The sequence below is a fragment of the Mauremys reevesii genome, linkage group 10, assembly GCF_016161935.1.
Source record: "Mauremys reevesii isolate NIE-2019 linkage group 10, ASM1616193v1, whole genome shotgun sequence".
NCBI classification, from domain to species: domain Eukaryota; kingdom Metazoa; phylum Chordata; order Testudines; family Geoemydidae; genus Mauremys; species Mauremys reevesii.
The window spans coordinates 30,892,100-30,911,174 of record NC_052632.1 but is presented as its reverse complement, the minus strand read 5'-3'; the positions used below and the strand labels follow the sequence as shown (position 1 = coordinate 30,911,174).

Here is a 19,075-nt window from a genome sequence, read left to right as displayed (position 1 = left end):
TCCAAGGGCCCTCAGGGGTCCAAGCAGGCCTTTTGATGGGACGCCCGAGGACGGCCCATCACTCTCCACCTCGGATCCTCCCCGTTTGTTTTCCAACCGCCTCTCCTATTTTCTTCCTGCGTGGTCCCGAATAACATCGGACAGCTGGGTTCTTCAGACTGTCCAGTCGGGATACCGTCTACAATTTGTTTCGCCCCCTCCTTCCCACCCACCCTCCCTGTCCCTCTTCAGGGACCCATCTCACGAGCAAGTCCTCCTACAAGAGGTCCGGACTCTACTGAGCGTGGGTGCCATAGAGGTAGTGCCTCCAGACAGGCGGGGCAGGGGATTCTATTCCCGTTATTTCCTCATCCCCAAGGCGAAAGGCGGGCTACGTCCTATCCTGGACCTTCGCGAGCTGAACAAATACCTGCTCAAGCCCAAGTTTCGCATGGTCACCTTGGGGACCATCATTCCCTCTCTGGATCCGGGAGATTGGTTTGCCGCCCTCGACATGAAGGACGCTTACTTCCATGTCGCAATTTACCCCCCTCACCGGCGTTTCCTTCGGTTTGTCATCAACAAAGACCACTACCAGTTCGCCGTGTTACCTTTTGGACTTGCCACGGCACCGAGGGTGTTTACAAAGTGCATGGCAGTGGTAGCAGCAGCCCTCCGCAGGCGTCAGATCCACGTCTACCCCTATCTGGACGACTGGTTGATTCGTGGGCAGTCACAGGGGCTAGTACAGCGCCAGGTGGCGGAAATCCTGTCCCTCTTTCAACACCTCGGGCTGCTTGTCAATGCCGAGAAGTCTACCTTGCTCCCAGCACAGCGGGTGGAGTTCATCGGCGCGGTTCTCGACTCCTCTGTGGGCCGCGCCTGCCTGCCGCGGTCTCGGCACCTGACAATGGTCTCCCTCATCCGGGAGCTTGTCAACTTTCCGACCACGATGGTGCGGTCATGCCTCCGCCTCCTGGGCCACATGGCATCGTGTACATATGTCACCGCGTACGCGCGACTCCACCTCCGTCCGTTCCAGTCGTGGCTGGCGTCGGTGTACCGCCCGCACCGCGACCACATCGACATGGTGGTCACGGTCACGAGACCGACCCTCGAGTCCCTCCGCTGGTGGCTCGACCCGGAGATCGTCTGCGCCGGAGTGCCGTTCCATCTTCCTCGTCCGTCCGCGACGCTGACCACGGACGCCTCGGCACTCGGTTGGGGGGCTCACCTGGGAGGCCTTCACACTCAAGGCCTCTGGTCGCCCCAGGAGCTCGCTCTCCACATCAATGTCCGCGAGCTCCGAGCGATCCGCTTTGCATGTCACGCCTTTCGGACCATCCTGCAAGGCCGCTGGGTGACAGTGTTCACGGACAACACAACAGCACTAGCCTACGTGAACAAGCAGGGCGGAGCTCGCTCGTCCCCCCTCTGCAAGGAGGCGATCCTCCTCTGGGACTTCTGCGTGACCCACTCCATTCACCTGGAAGCGTCCTTTCTTCCGGGAGTGCAGAACACGCTAGCCGACCGCCTCAGCAGGTCGTTTCTCTCCCACGAGTGGTCCCTCCGTCCCGACGTTGCACACACGATTTTCCAGAGGTGGGGGTTTCCCCGGGTCGACCTCTTCGCCTCCAAGGCGAACAGGAAGTGTCTCCAGTTCTGCTCGTTCCGAGGGCACTCGCCGGGATCTCTGTCCGACGCCTTCCTCTATCCGTGGCAGACCCACCTCCTCTATGCCTTCCCTCCGTTTCCACTCGTGCACAGAGTGCTACTGAAGCTTCGGAGGGATCGAGCCACCATGATACTCGTGGCTCCGGCCTGGCCGCGGCAGCATTGGTACACCCTGCTGCTCGAGCTCTCCGTTCGGGAGCCCATCACCCTCCCATTGTGGCCGGACCTCATCACACAGGACTTTGGCAGACTCCACCATCCGAATCTGCAATTCCTCAATCTTACAGCCTGGTTCCTGCGTGGTTGACCCACGCAGAGAGGGGCTGTTCGGCAGCCGTACAACAGGTCCTGCTTGAAAGTAGAAAGCCTTCCACCCGTACTACATACATGGCGAAATGGAAGACGTTCGCGCTTTGGTGTGACCAGCAGGGGCTCAACCCATCCGTGGTACCCATCACTACCATCCTGGACTACCTATGGTACCTTAAGGAGCAGGGTCTGGCGGTTTCCTCTTTGAGAGTCCACCTCGCCGCGGTGTCCGCCTTTCATCCGTCAGTGGAGGGTCGGACCATCTTTGCCAATCCGATGGTCTCCCGCTTCCTGAAGGGCCTCGACCGCTTATACCCGCCGGTGCGTCGCCCCGCCCCGACCTGGGACTTGAACCTCGTCCTGGCCAGACTCACGGGTCCTCCATTCGAGCCTATGGCCACGTGTTCTCTCCTCTACCTCTCCTATAAGACGGCCTTCCTGGTTGCCATAACATCGGCAAGGAGAGTCTCGGAGCTACGAGCGTTGACGGTGGGCCCTCCCTACACCGTCTTCCACGCGGATAAGGTGCAGCTTCGTCCTCACCCAGCCTTCCTACCAAAGGTGGTCTCGGCCTTCCACCTTAATCAGGACATCTTCCTCCCGGTCTTCTTCCCGAAGCCCCACGCTTCGCCCCGGGAGCAACAGCTCCACACCCTCGACGTCCGTAGGGCGCTGGCGTTTTACATCGACCGGACAAGGCCTTTTCAGCGTTCCACCCAGCTCTTCATCGCAGTCGCTGATCGCATGAAAGGCGAGCCGGTCTCTACCCAGCGCATTGCCTCCTGGGTGACCCAATGCATCCGCTCATGCTACGAGCTAGCTCACGTGACTCCATGCCGACTCACCGCTCACTCTACGAGAGCGCAAGCCTCGTCCGCCGCCTTCCTGAGCCATGTCCCCATCCAGGACATCTGCAGAGCGGCTACCTGGTCTTCGGTCCACACCTTCGCCGCCCACTACGCGTTGGTGCAGCAATCTAGAGACGACGCAGCCTTCGGCTCTGCGGTTCTACACTCCGCCACGCGTCTCACTCCACCGCCTAAGGTAAGGCTTGGGAATCACCTAACTGGAATGCATTGGAGCAATCACTCGAAGAAGAAAAGACGGTTACTCACCTGTAGTAACTGGTGTTCTTCGAGATGTGTTGCTCCAATCCATTCCAGACCCGCCCTCCTTCCCCACTGTCGGAGTAGCCGGCAAGAAGGAACTGAGGAGCGGACGGGCCGGCTGGGGTATATATTTAGCGCCATAGCGGCGCCACTCCAGGGGGCGCCCAGCCGGCCCGCCGGAGTTGCTAGGGAAAAAGTTCCGGAGAAGCCGTGCACGCGCGGCGCGCACACCTAACTGGAATGGATTGGAGCAACACATCTCGAAGAACACCAGTTACTACAGGTGAGTAACCGTCTTATTTATAGTATTGTATTTTAGGTTTAATGCCAAAACAGCATCACTGGCTTCCTTTGTTAACATACTAGCTTTCTCACTGGTTCACATTACCCTTAACAATTATGGATGTCATTCCTGTTTCCCCTTATCCTCCTATAAACATAAAATTTCTCGTTCTTTTATAGCTGCTATTTAGGAAATCACATAAACTGGGCGCCATCTTGTTGCTATCTGTGGTGCATTGCTAGCTTTTAAAGCCATTTGGCTAACCTTGTATTTATTTATTTCCATCTCTATCTGTTTGCCTCCCTCACCCCCCCCCCAATCCAACCAGAGTTAACAAATTGATCTCTGTACCTACCCAAATGAGAGCTGAAACCATGGTGGCAATGGCTGTGTTTAAACAAGGTGGTTACTGGGAGTGCAGTTTCCCTGACTGGGGTAGACCATTTATTTGTTTTCCCTGTATGGCTATGTGGGTGCACAGTTCTCTGAAAAATCATCCCTTCTCAGCACTGTTATTGCTAGCGTGGATTCAGCCATGGGTTGGGTAGCTGTACAAAGCCCAGTGCCCTTTTTTGATTTGAAGTACTTAAAAGTTGAAGGGTTGCTGTCAAGACTGGTAAGCCTGGCCAAAGTCCCGTATTCAAAGACTGAAGAGCTACAGTCCCCCGCCGTTCCATCCAGGCTGTCCTTGGAAATTAAAGGCAAAACTAAGAGTCATGATCAATAAACTGATGCACTTATGCTGCCTCCTGCTGTAAGTGCCCCACAACTTTTTGCTGGGAGACAATCCAAGTATCTGCTGGCTTTTCTGGTACCTAGACGCTTATCAAGACAAGCCCATTCATAAGTGGCCCTTTTAAAAGCCAAAAAAAAGGGAGGGGGGAAATCTAAGTCAATCTGTTCATTTACACAGCTGAGGTTTTTACTTCCTCCTTTCTTGCCGATTAAGCTGCAATGCTGAAGTCACAATGGCAGCAGCAGGCCCACTTGTATGACAGAAAAATTATCATTAGGTGAAAAGAATATTTATTTTTGGTCATAAAAAGAGTTAAAATTTTCAACTTGAAAATGTCTGTTTTCTGAGCCTGGAAGGAGTTGTCACACTAGAAAAAAAGTAGAATATCAAAAGTAACATCTGCATGTTACTCACGGGTAGAAATATACAAGCGAAATATGCTCAGCAAAAATAAGTTTGCTTTTAATGAAGATTGAAGGAAACAAGCTTTAACTTCCAGAGCTTTAGTGAGCAGCAAAGTGAGATCAGCCCCACCCTGTGTTAGCAAATGTGAGTCAGTATCCTGTTCAGAGCCGTTATTAGCTTCATATCTCCCTGCGCTGAAGTGCAAGCATGCATTTTCCATGAAATGCCAGAGCAATGAATAGACTTGTTTCCATCCCCAGAGCATGTGAACAGGAAACTTTAATGTGAATATTTATGGCTTTTGTTCTGTCACTTTTCTAACGCTTGCAGACTTTATTTTTCCAGTTTCAAATGCTAGGATTGAAGCTTTGTTTCATTAAACAGTTTTAGAGGTTGGTTGAGTGCTGCAGTGAATCACTGGCCAAGCAGAAGCTGACACAGTGTGTGTGACTGTGGCTGGGCTGGGCTTCTCCCCAGTTCCAAAGCATATGCTGCTATGCCCAGTCTTGCAAGGAAGCTTTTTTTCTTAACTGAAGTTAGCAAACACACAGAACAACAGTCTTTTAAAACTCCTCCTGCCTGAGGCCTCTCTCTCTCTGGGCTCTGGCTCCAGGCAGCTTTTCCTGTTAGGGTTAGCTCTGCTGCTTGCTGAGCACCAGCCCAGCTGGCTGCTTCCTCCCCCTGCCTGTGGTGTCACTTTCCCTCCCCAGGGTGCAATCTCCCAGTTGCCCATTAGCAGCCCTTTATAGGCCCAGGTGTAGCCCAGCCCTCTTTAGTTGGCTGGATTGGACTGCTCTGCTCTGGTTCCGGGGGAGCTGGGCTTAACCTGTCCATAGGGACCAGCTACCCTGTGACAATAACTCCTGGCCTAGCAGAGGTTGGGGGAGAGGGGGCTTTTCCTGCACTGAGGCAGTGAGTTGCATTAGGAAACAGTCATGTTTAAAAACACATTGACTGGTTGTGGGTACTCAGTTAGTATGTATTTGTCTCTACAACATGCCAAGAGGTTCTTAACAACGCGTTAGCATGCCTTTTACTGCAACTCATTTTTCCCAATGTAGACAAAGCCTGTGTGAGTAAGAGGAAGAGAGCTGATTTTATCTGCCTGGGTTATTAGCTCATAATAGAATCTGAAAATGATTGCACTGGTTTAGCAAGCCTCGTATCTTGTCACTTGGATCAGTTATAGACTTTGTTCTTTTCCTGGCGAAAAAATGGAGTCAGGAAAAAGAGAGAGAAAGGGAGCCTGAGTGTTCTGAGCTAGACTGATTGTTCAGGTCTGCAGCAAAAGGTGAAATGGCCACATTATCTCTCTCCTAAGGAGCTGAAAAGAGCTTGCCCAAGACTGTCTACATATATCAAACTTGATGCAGAGCAGGTTGCTAAACCTCACCTTAAAGGCAGGCTGCTGGAAGTGTGCCCTACCCTGCCTCACTTGGAAGTAGAGCCTCAAAGGGATAACTTCCCAGGGATTTTTGTCCCTGGATGTGCACTTAAAAGTAGAAGGGGAGAAAGCAGCCTATGATCCGCAACCGTGAACCGTCGTCACTCACTCTCAGAGCCCTGTTGAAGCAGGAGTTTCTCCACATGTGAGTAAGGAATCAATGAGTAAGGGCAGCTTGTGGATTTCATTGTAGAATCAGGGATGAACAGTGAACAGGGATGAACAGTGAACAGATCACCTTTTATTGGGACTTGTTAGGCTTCGAATAAACACAGAATTGATCAGTTTGAATTACTGCACCAAGCAGGGTAAGTGGTGGTGTAGATTGCAGTGCTTGCATCTTGGTCCGTCAAAGAGCTCCTCTGTTAGGTCATCAGTTACATGAATTCTGGAACTACGCAGTGTAGCTGTAGCCGTGTCGGTCCCAGGGTATTAGAGAGACAAGGTTGGGGAGATAAGATCTTTTATTGGACCAACTGCTGCTGGTGAGAGAAGCCAGCTTTTGAGCCATTACCTCACCCACCTTGGCATTCTGGGCCTGTAATTTTAATCTACTGAGAGTTGACACGTCGTGAACTTCCAATGTGGACACTTCACTGAGCTCGGTGATTTCAGGAATCAGAAATGAAAAGGCAGCCTTCCTTCTCCCACTGGCGCAGAATGGAGATCCTAGGGAGTTGGGTGGTGGGGTAACAGTAGTCAGAGACGACAGTTTAGCAGTGACGGGCCTTATCTCTGTCATCCTTCAAACTAGACTGGAAGTGACTGGAGTAGTGTGTAAAGTTTGGAAACTGTCTCATGCTACCCATTTTTCCACAAGAATCTGACTCCTTGGGAATCCTGAAAGATAAGGTCGTTGCGTTCCGCTGGCAGGCGAGGACATTGTAGTGTTACTAAGCTACAGCGCTGCTACGAGGAAACAAGTTGTGTGCAGGATTCCCAAGGAATGTTGTGGGTTGGGTTTTTTTTTTTCAGTGTAATTTTAAGAAGTAAAACAATGGAAGCAGGAGAAAAGCCAATGTAAGGAAAGTGTCCTGTTTGTTTTGGCTTTGTAGAAGTTCCCCTTAATTGTCTTTTGTAGTCAGCAACATTTGTATAATTTTATTTTCTCAGGCTTTCCCTCTGTGTCAGATGCTGCACCTCAGTGGGTATTTACTGGGTCAATAATTCTGACAGAACACTCAGAGAATGATTACCAGCTAGATTTTCCAGAGAGTGGGTGTGTTCTGTATGTAACTACAGTTCTGTTCTATAGTCTCCTATTTGTATTACAGACACCATTGCATGCACCACAATGTCCACAGTTATGTAGGAAGCTATTTATAATACTGTTTTGGAAAACTGAGCATAGTAAAGAGTTTGGTTCTATTTTTCAAACCTAGTATCTAAGTAAGAGCAACCCGATTCTGAATGTGGGCTCACAAATTGACACACAACTCCCAGTAAATACCTATTTTACATATCACAGATCTGATTTGAGTGTCCAAATGCAGAACTGTGCCCCAATTTTAGACACTTAGGTTTAAAAATTGGATTCTCTGTATATAGATTTGCCTCTTCTAAGCCCCAGCCTCTCAATCAGACAATACAGCTACAAAAGGCGTCATTACATCCATGACTAGGATCAAATAATCAGCCACTGGAACTCAATCAAATGAAAACTTTAGCATATTGTTGGAACATAACACTGTGAGCACCTTTTTGACCCTCTTTCTGGCTGTCTGGACATGTATATACTATGCTGCTATTTTCTGGTTGGAAGAATTTGATATCTGGATATTTCCTACAACTGTAACATTCTGCTTCTGTCTTTCTTTGAGAGGCAGGTCCAGACAGCTATGCTTAATCAGTACTGTACATCTGATATAAATGGACAGTTTATCTAGGGGCTGAATTATAGTATCAGGGACACAATTAAATGGGTGTTGGACATTTTGGGGGTGGATTGGTAAATATTTTCTGCTTCGTGCAATCCAATCCAGGTTGGAATAGATATTATTTCTCCTCTGTAAATCAGATGTTCTTATTAAAGGGAGGTGGAGTGTGAAAATTAAATTAGAGATGCAAGATTCTGAATTGAAAACAAGGTTTCACTTAAACAACAATATATCTTTACCCCAGACCTTGTGAAAATTTGACCGCTTACCATATTCGGATCAGAATGCCTTGAACTAACCTAACCTCTACAGATCAGTTCAAATCCACTCAGCATCAAAAATGTGACTACACCAACTCTCTTTTTTTTCCATGCAAATCTCATTAATCCCTTGTTCCCTGGACACTCCAGTACTTTTTGTTAATGATAGTGTGGTGGTATTTCTTTTTTATTCCCAATGACTGGTGGCTAATGTTTTTTAAACAATTGTTTCTTTTGTCCTGTAGAGGTTGGGTCATGCAAAGACCTTCGTTTTTACATGAAGAGATCCACCAAAAAAATTAGTTGGGACAAAGTTAGTGCTTAGTGGCTGTAATGTAAATACTGATTTTTCTGTTCGAGTGAAGTATTCAAAGAGTTAATGCAAGGAAGCCCCCATGCATCTATTGTATTTGAATACATTAATAATCAATTATTAAAATCCTGTTGATTGGCAACATAAAAGCATGGTGAACGGGGTTAACTGCAGTTCAGTTTCCTCCTCTTCCTTTTTCAGATGTTTAGGGGAAGGGCTATGGACCTAATCCTAAGCCCATTGAAGTCAGTGAGAACTGTGGCAATTCATTTCATTGGGCTTTGGACTGGGATGTATAAGAAAGTCTGTTTGCAAGGCAGAGGAGTGAGAGCCCTTTGGGAAGGTCAGGCTCTATGCTAACACTGTGGGTTGCCTATCAGAGCATGGAGTGTTGGCTGGTCAAGCCAGGTGCCTCCAATGTAGGTTCTGTTGGCAGGCAGTGAATCCAGCCCTGTATGTGGAGCCTGGCTGTTAATGAATCCAAATTCTCCTCTGTATTGTACACACACTGATGTGGAAACCTTCATTTCAAATGTTACTAAAACGTCACTGTTTTGTAGCTCAACTGCTACAAAAGATAAACTGGATAACTGAGCATCTACCCTCTAGGGCAAAACCTTAGCCTGTGTTTCCTAGTGACAGTTTCAGGAAGCAATGTGTGTATATAGCGCCATCCAGTAGCTATCAAAGGGTATGAAAATGTTACTAAAGCTAATGTTAAAATGATACAATACTCAGGTTGAGAAAAGAGTGTCTGTACATTTGGGTATAGTTCTAGAGTATCCACAAATACAAAGTTGGTTTTTAAAAGTCCTATGATACATACAGTACATAGCAGCAATAACCCAAATGTAGGTGAATACGTTTAAGAATACAATTTAGATATTAGTATCCAAATCTACACTGCAATGTAAGCCCCAGGGTAGTAGAACTGAGCAGACCCGTGGTTTGTTAACCTGGGGCTTGAGTGTTTATGCTCATTTGTAACCCTAGGTTAGGAATTGTTGAATCCTGGGTCCCGACTTGGAACTCCAGCATAATGCATGATGCGGGCCCAAGTCCAACCATCCACTTCCCAGACTTCCCAGCGCCTTCCCAAAATGTGGCTGCTCTTGCTCTTTGTGGTGCAGTGTTGGAAAACTTGACTGTCCAGAGGACAAAAGAAAATCAGCCCATAGGATAGATTTGCACGCATTATATGTGCACTTGTGTGAGTGCACCCACGTTTCTAAGTCCATGCACATATCCCACACTCCCACATTATATGTGCACTTGTTTTGAAAACTGGTGCTATCATTGGCTGCATTTATTATGAGGGCAGGACGTTGTTGATAGTAATGAAGCCCATTGTGCGTTGCATACATTACACTTCTAACAAATGATACTATTTTAATAACTAAGAGACCAGTGCAAGAGGGGATTTCTCAGTAATCCTTTGCCTTATATCTTTGTAGGTGTGGATGAACTCACCATCATCAACATTTTGACAAACCGCAGCAATGAACAGAGGCAGGATATCGCCTTTGCCTATCAGAGAAGAACTAAAAAGGTACCGAGAGCATCAAGACTGGTTTATGATTGGTACTATTCTTCACATTCATAGTTAGGTTTGAAGTGATTATACTGTAATTGATTTCACTGGGAGGACCACTTGCTTTTACCATGGCTGAGCTTGGATCAAGATAGTCTGAGAAATAGCTGGTGACGGTTGATGCATTACTCCTGTAAGTATTCCAAAGTACCAGGAGTGCTGCTGATGGGGATATGCTACCATCACTCTAAAGCCAACCTAATTGCAGGCAGGTTATGACACTGTTGGAAGCTTTGCCTCTGCTGCCAGATTTCCAGGGTTGCTAAGCATGCACACCTGTAACTGAAATCCCCTGGAGATGGGATTCTTTGCACCTTCAAACATCAAAACATTAATACAGCCAATCACGTTCTCCTCAGTAACGTAGCTGGGGGGGAGCAGGGCAGTGGCCGCTCTCCCACTGAGCACAAGTGGCGCCTTTTTAATTTTTACTCACCCGGCGGTGCTCCGGGTCTTTGCCGACACTTCGGCGGCGGTCCCTTCACTAGCTCCTTGTGTCTTCAGCGGCACTGAAGGACCCACTGCTGAAATGCCGCCGAAGACCCGCGGAGCGAGTGAAGGTCCCGCCGCCGAGGTGCCGCCGAAGACCCAGAGCGCCACCCCATCAGTAAAAGTGCTGCCGGGTAAGTAAAAGCGCCGCAGCAAGTGGCACCTTTTTTTGGGATCACTCCCCCTGTTCCCTCCACCTGGCTACGCCACTGGTTCTCCTATGTTGCAATGTCATTCTAAGCAGTGTCCATTGTGTGCGTAGCAGTATATGTGCTTGGGTGTGTCAAAGTCTTTTTTGTTCAAGTGATTCCTGACATTCTGGGACCCAGTAAAAGGGAGAGGAACTGAGGAAAGATTATGGATGTTCACGTAGCTTAGCGGAAGGAACTCTTCCAGCTTTCATTCACAAAGTCCGTCTAAATGGCGACTGCAATCAGTTATGCAGTGAATCATACAGGTACTGAACAAAGTCAGCTCACCGGCTAAATTATCACCAGCTGTTATCCTGACAAGACTATCCAGTGTACCAAGCTGTTGATGAAAAGGAGCCTATAAAATATGTATTGCTGTCTGTAAAATGAGCTTTGCTAGCAGGGAGCCGAGAGATATTCTCTTGAACAAGTTTTAAAATCTTACTCTAATTGAAGTTTTATGCCCACATAAAAGAAGGAAAAACATGTATAGATTCCCATTGGGTTCTGACAGCCGTATCTCTTTCAGATTTGTCAGACACCAGATAGATGCCGTGAAATCTCAGCTGAAACCAAACACAAATCCAGAGCTATGTTTTCAAAATTCACAAACTTTTGTGCATTCCTGATTTAGATGATCTTCAGAATTTTTATCCCGATGTCGATTCCCTTCACTTATTTTCCTCCCTTTCCCAGCCCACAAGCATGCTAAACATACCAGTTAAAAGATGGGATTGCAATGGTGCCAAAGGTAAAGTGGCCTGTGGAAACAATGGAAACTAAGAAAACAGACCTTTCAGTGCAACTGTGAAAACAAATGAGTCAGTGTTAAGAGAGCAGGAAACAGCATGTGAATCCATGCATCCTGTCTGATGATTCAGGGCTCCCCCTGCCCAGTGCTCTCTAGGGATAGTCTTATGTGGATTTCCTTGGAGACAGCTTATATTGGTAAAATAGAGTCCCTCCTAGGGTGGCGTTGGTACATTATGCATGCTGTGTCCTGTTGCTTACAGCAGAGGTCCTCAAATGTCTGTTAATAGTATGGATCTCTGTTTTAAAGGGTGTCTCTCATGATTCCACCTCCCTTCCCATTCATGAAAACTCAAACCCTGTTTGGACCCTCTTTCTCTTGGGGACCAGCATCCCTTACCCATGTAGCTGCTAACGCCTCCCTTTCCAGATGTGTTCTGGGAGTTATCCAAAGCTGCCTAGGGCCTTGTCTGTGTATGTCTTTGCACAGAGCTTTGCAGCCCCTGCCCCTTGTAACCCTATAGGGAATCCGTTCGCCAGCAGTCATTTGGGATTGTGCTGCCATATTCTAATAATTTGGAAAATTTTGCTGGTTGTAAGTGTGAGATTTAATAATGAGCAGCTTGGCAAGTGTTTGCTTCCTGCTGTTTCCCTTTGGTTTCACTTCTAGCGGTGGCATAGAATGGCAGGAAGGATCCCCTGCTGGATATGTGGGAATTATGCTGCTGCTAGCAGATCTTACCACTGTCTCCCTACAATTCCATCACGGCAGTTAGAAATAAGGATGTAGACAGAGTAATTTCCAGCCCTTCCATTAGCATTTTATCCCAAACCAGGGCTGTACTAATCTATCTTTGGCTCAAGTGAATGAACACTTGTCCTGTTCTCCTAAAGGATCTATGATGAACAGCTAGCTGGAGATCTCTCAACGACAAACCCCAGACCCTGGAAACTCACTTAAACTAGCACCTACAGTGTGCATAACACACAGTTTTTGCTGGAAAAGAGACTTTCTGGCTTCACAGCAGATTCTCATGGTCAGCTAAAAGCTCTGTTTTCCTGACCCAACTGGTCAGGAAATGCCAATAGCATTGAATGAAACTCCCTGAGCTAAGGGATCACTGTAAGCAGCAGAAAACATTATTGATACCTCTCTCTACATCCGGCTAGGGAGCTTCACTTATGATAGACTTAGTCCCCAGCACTTCATATACCTATCCATGGTGCTCGCAACCACTTATTCTGGTAATGATGGCATGTGCAGGGTTATGGCATCATTGCACTTGGCTCACTGCTTTGAAGCTCTGCGTAAAATGGCTGGGAGATGTTTAGATGCACTCTCTTTGAGAGAAGAGCTATAAAATGAAACATTAATGCACTTAACTCTGGTCCCCATAGGAGTGTTGATGTGCACTTCACGTGTCAGTGTTACCCTGAAATTGTGCCTGGTTTGTTGCTTCCAACACTGAAGCAGAAATTTGTTTAAAGGAAACTAAGGGCATGTGTACATGGTGCAGCAAAGCAAAGTGGAGGGGTGTTTTCTAGCTGCCCTGTGTTAACACCTGCTGGTGTGCTCTAACAGGTGCTCGTTTGTGTCAACGTAATCTTGTTTGGAACAGGATTCCCATCAACACAAACTAGGTGCCTTTTAGAGTGCACTCAGAGTGTCTACATGGGGAAATTAGAGCATTCTACAAATCACGCCCATCTAGTGTGCTTTACCAGTGCCATGTAGACAAGCCCAAAGTTGGAAAGCCAAGGGGAGAAGAAAGAAATTAACACTCCCAAACTTATATGAATTAAACTGTTTTTTCTAATCCCATTGCATTGGGCTGTATGCTTTTTAACCCTTACACTGAAATGCAAAGATTAGACAGCACACAAAGTTAATTGGAATCAATCATACTCCACTGGAATGGATTAGAGAGGCTCTTTCTCACGGTCTAGGCTGAGCTTCTGCAGAACTTGGTTGAGGTCATAATGGCCTTTCTTTTGTTTCCTTTTTACCAAAACTTGTTCATATGAGACATCTAACAGCTGCAATGAACTCAACTGTGCCCTTTTGAGAACTCCAAATTAGGGAGGTTACTGACTGACTTGGGTCCAAAACTGATGATAAGGATTTGGTGTTTCTGAGCTGCATGGCAGTGCAACTAATCTGTGTCATTTAAAATAAGACCTGAAAACTATAAGATAATGTGAACTCTAAGCTGTAGCTCCCTGAGTTTCACCACATCCTAGGAAATGGACACATCTGCCTCTATTTATTATTCTCTCTAGCAGTGAGGGTTGGTGCAGATTGGTGATAATTTCCTTTAAAGAGGTGAAGGAGACTCCACTTGCCCCATTTTTCCTCTCTAGACTTCACTGAAGAAAGACCCTGTCTTCTGTTTCCTTATCCACTCTCCAGGAAAAGCAGTAACAATCTTGGAGAGTCACAATCACTGAAGGCAGAATTATCTGGAGGTCAAAAATGAGCTTTAATCATTTTCTCCTTTTATTTTTGTAAAGGAACTTCCTGCAGCACTGAAGGCAGCTCTCTCAGGTCACCTGGAGGCAGTGATTTTGGGCCTGTTGAAGACACCGGCTCAGTATGATGCTTCTGAACTGAAAGCTGCCATGAAGGTAAATGAGCACTGAAATTAAAGTTGCTTCAAGTAAGTCTGTCATCATCCTTTGGAATTGCCACCTAAGGCCATGATTTTAAAAAATGGCCACGTATTTTTAAGTGCTACAGTTTTCAGGTGTCCAATGTAAGGCACCCAGAATCAGTATCCACTTGTTAAATTCTTGGGCCAGGTGAGATTTTTCATCTAAATGTTTGTCACTTTTTTTTTTTTAAATAACTTTGAAGAATGAACATGCAGCTAAGGACATAACTGATCAGCTGCTTTGAATAGGCACCTGTACAAGGACATTTGGAAAGCAAACTACTTTCCTGATCGCATTTCTACATTTTTTTTAAAGTGTTTACAGTATTAAAACAAAATAGAGAAGTTGTTAGCGAGAGCCAAAAACTCCTGTGATAGAACATAAATATTTCCAATTACTGGGTCACATCACTGCTAGTGAGAGTGTGTCTCATACCTAGTCCTTTCCCTCCATAGAATCTGAACACAGGGACACATAAGTCATATTTCTTATGCACCCCTAGGAGCCTCTGAAAGGATGGCTTTGAAAACTGACTCTAACTTTGTCCACATGCAAAAAAAATTGTGAACACCTACCTGCGCCCAGATTTGCTTTTAAAATCCTACAAGGAAACTCATGTTTTGGCTTTCATATTTCTAAATGTCACTTAAATTTTTGTATGCAATGTAGTTGTAGTCTGTATTTTATTCATATATATAGATGCTTGGTTTTCATTCTGTCTTCTGATTATTTATATGTCTCTAATTATGGACAGTCACTGTCCCAGTACTATATTTGTAGCCAGAAGATCAGGCTGCGAAGCTCTCACCAGAACCACTGTTTGTGGCATTGTATAGTTGTTATACTTTCAGTTGGTGACTGAGTACTTGTGTCCTCTTCATAAGCTCATATGTTCAGCTCTTCCACTGATCCAAAGCTTGATATCCTGAGCCTGCTGTTAAGAGTTTTCAGCAGTGGTTGTTAAATGCTGCCATTCATGTATGAGCTTTAATTTGGCTTAACTCATTAGTTTTTTTTATTTGAAGGTTGCTTAATAAGCCAAATCCAAGGAGAATCTTAGATGAGGAAAGAAGAAATCCCCACAGAATTTATTCATAAAAAATCATTATCATGTTCATTGACAAATATTTATGGGGAAATCAAATACATAAAATCCCTCATAATAACTAGCATAGAGAAAAAATACCACAAAAGAAGAGAGGGTGAGAGTAGTTTTTGGTATTAATCCTCATATTGGACCAAAAATCACCCAGCTATTTCTGTATTGGGGTCTTGGAGACCCCTCGTATGTCAAAATTGAGAAGAAAAAAACCCACATGGGATGCAATTAAAACGGACACTTTTGTAACCAGTGAACTATGAACAAGTTAAAACGCTCCTAGATTCAGCAGCACACTGCACAGTGCTTGTGTTGAGGGTCTAAGTGTCCCCACGATCAAATGCATTCTAAAATAAACCACATATTATACAGGTGTCAGAGTCTAACTGACTCCATGTTTAGACAATAAAAATAGATCGCAACAGTAACAATATAAAAGCCACAAACACATTGAAGAGGCATTAATGACCTAATACTTTGAACAAATAGGTGACGTGTTCTGAACATACAAAGTTTCTACCCTTTGCACATTTTGATGTGCTTTTCTGTCTCGTTCTCTGGAACTGATGCAACTGTCACGCTATCTGGAGTGGCTCATGACTGTGGATGCCTGTCTCAGGGCAGATGGTGGTGGTGTGTTCTATAAATAGATTTCACCAAGCCATTAACAAATGTGAGCTTCTTTAGTGACTTCTGGTTTTCTATAGCCAAAAACCAAAACCCCAAAACAGGTAGGGTGATAAAACCAGTGTGGAAAGCTTGATCTCATCCTACTTTGAGAATACCTAATGTATGAAGAGGCACAGGTTTGGCACCGGAAATTTGTGTTTACATTTGTATGCATTGGGGTCAGATATACTTCAATACATTAGAAGGGCTATAAACAGTCTTGGTCTAATAAACTCCTTTGGATATGTTTAGCCTCAGATATCACTATCTTATAAGCAAGGAGCACCAACAGATTGCCATGCACAGGGCTAAATGTTCAATTCTGGCTTTAAATTAGCCTTAAAATGCAAGTGCAACTCTTTTTGTATGGATGAAATCCACATTTGCCCATGTAAACAGGCATGTACATGCACGGATCAGGCAGATGGGCCTCAAACTCATTTATTTGTGCTAGTACATGCCAGTTTTGGGGTGTTTTTTTTTAACCCATAAATAGGATGCAAGCAAAAATTAAGATGATTTGTTAAGTTGGCTGAAGATTTGCCCCACAAAGTCTCCTGGAGTTTCAGCATTAAGGGTACTTTTTCTAAAGATCTTGAGAGTTTGAAACAGGGGGGAAGGTCTTGTTAATATGTATAGCCTGTTTTATTCCAGAAAAAGACTAATGTTGAGAATTAGTTTGTGGTAACTACAATATTATCACAATCCCCCCTCCTCCCCTCCCCAAAAAAGACTGTTTATATGAACATCAATATATCTGAAAGCAAAACAAAAATATAATAAGTATTTTTGTTATTAATCTCTACTCCTTCCCAGACATTTATTAGAACAAACCTAGTGAGGAGATTTTCCTGTTTCTGTTGTGAGAGCCTTTTTGTAAATTGTTTGGTATTAGATTCTTCTTGTTTTTTCTATTATTAAAGAAGTGATTACAAAATGGTAGGTTTCTTCATAAATTACTCCATTTTTAGATGTAAAATAATGCAGTGTGAGAAGTCTCGTCCTGGGGTTTTGACCTGTAGACAGATGACCTTTGACTCTTCTGCGTGGCTCAGCCTAGAGGTATACCCCGACTCAGAAAAGGCAGTAAGAGGATCAAAAGCATGCCACCTAAGTAATGGAAGCTGTTAGAGGCAAAAAGGCATCCTGTAAAATTGTGGAAGTCCTATCCTAATGAGGATAATAGGAAGGTGCGCAAACTCCAGCAGGTTCAGTGTAAAAAATATAATAAGGCAGGGCAAGAAAGAATTTGAGAAGCAACTTGCTAAAGATGCAGAAACTGATGGTAAGAATTATTTTAAGTTCAGCAGAAGCAGGAAGTCACTAGATGACCAAGATGTTAAAGGAGCACTCTAGAAAGACAAGGCCTTTGCAGAGAAGTAGACAAGGTTTTAGAACACATTGCTAAATTAAATGATAAGAAGTCACCAGGACCAGATGGCATTCACCCCAGAGATTTGAAGGAACTCAAATACAAAATTGAACCACTACTAATTGTAGTATGTAGCCTGTTGCTAAAACCAGCCTCTGTACCATTCTAGCAGTCTGCTCATTTTTAGTGTCAAATGAAAACTTACCTGTGTTTCAGGGTTTGGGGACTGATGAAGATACTCTCATTGAGATCATCTGCTCCAGGACAAACCAGGAGCTTTGTGAAATTAACAAAGTCTACAGGGAAAGTAAGTATGTGTTAGTGTTTTCAACACAGTGAACTTAGGCCGTTCCATTTTCTCCTTTTGGATGAGTGATGGGAAAGTTTGGAAAACTTTTAACCATTGACTTTCCTGGGGATTCTCATTATCCCTAGTGTTTTGGTCAAATACAACGGGCAAAGGTATTTATGCTGGCATAACTGATGAAGTTTTCAGTGTAATTAAACATGACCTGGACAAGCTGCCTACCATAAATACTGTATCTAAGACCTTATGATTTATGGACCCACACGTGTCAATGAAGCCCAGGATTTCACCTACTGCCTGCCCTTTCTAATAACCAACTATGCACAAATTAAGGTGCCATGATGGCTAGCTGGAATTATGGCTTCCAAATGTTGTTTTCACTTAACTTTTTGCCTTGAAATTAACTTGAATCCCAGAAGCATTTTCCATGGAGGAAGAAATTTGTCTCTCAAGGTTTGGTGCCTTGGAATTAACTAAGAATCCTGTGGCACCTTATAGACTAACAGACGTTTTGCAGCATGAGCTTTCGTGGGTGAATACCCACTTCTTCAGATGCAAGTGGTGGAAATTTCCAGGGGCAGGTTTATATATGCAAGCAAGAAGCAAGCTAGAGATAACGAGTTTAGTCAATCAGGAGGATGAGGCCCTGTTCTAGCAGTTGAGGTGAAAACCAAGGAGGGAGAAACTGGTTCTGTAATTGGCAAGCCATTCACAGTCTTTGTTTAATCCTGAGCTGATGGTGTCAAATTTGCAGATGAACTGGAGCTCAGCAGTTTCTCTTTGAAGTCTGGTCCTGAAGTTTTTTTGCTGCAGGATGGCCACCTTAAGATCTGCTATTGTGTGGCCAGGGAGGTTGAAGTGTTCTCCTACAGGTTTTTGTACAGCTTGCTTCTTGCTTGCATATATAAACCTGCCCCTGGAAATTTCCACCACTTGCATCTGAAGAAGTGGGTATTCACCCACGAAAGCTCATGCTGCAAAACGTCTGTTAGTCTATAAGGTGCCACAGGATTCTTTGTTGCTTTTACAGATCCAGACTAACACGGCTACCCCTCTGATACTTGGAATTAACTGCAGATCTTGTGGTAAACAAGTATCCACCAATCATTTCTCTCATGTGAAAACAGCCGCAATCATCTGTTTTCTACTTTTATTGTAAGGAAAACAGAATCAGAGTAAGTGAAAGCAAAATCTTACTCATAGATTCGGTCCATGTTGAGCAGCTGATTTTGTAACCTATTGAAGAAGCCTTTTTATCACCTTAATTGATAGAGCTGCCAAAAAAAGGCATACAAAGAAATCTGGATAAGACTTGATATAAGCATGGATTCTCTCCCCCAACTTTGCTGAAGGATATTATTCATTCCTAGCTCCATGTCTCAGTTGACGGTAACCAGATTTAAGTGATTTGAATGTAAGTTTAGTATCCAACTTACCTTCCTTAGTATTCCTTAAGATTTCTTACGACCCTTTCATGTTTCAAGTCACATTCATCACAAACAGTAACAAAGATGTCCAGTGTGTTCATGGGTAGCAACAAGTGTCTTATTTAGTTTTAATTGGGGA

General features: G+C 44.9%; 1 protein-coding gene across 3 annotated transcripts in view; it reads left to right on the top strand.

Moving 5' to 3' along the window:
* Nucleotides 1-19,075, top strand: part of ANXA2 (annexin A2) — a 49,321-nt gene that overhangs the window by 21,325 nt on the left and 8,921 nt on the right. For all 3 annotated transcript variants that reach the window (XM_039492444.1, XM_039492443.1, XM_039492442.1), the window contains 3 exons: nt 9,844-9,938; nt 13,922-14,035; nt 17,419-17,509. In XM_039492444.1, the coding sequence (XP_039348378.1) occupies nt 9,844-9,938; nt 13,922-14,035; nt 17,419-17,509 (300 nt within the window). The remainder of the gene's footprint in view (nt 1-9,843; nt 9,939-13,921; nt 14,036-17,418; nt 17,510-19,075) is intronic.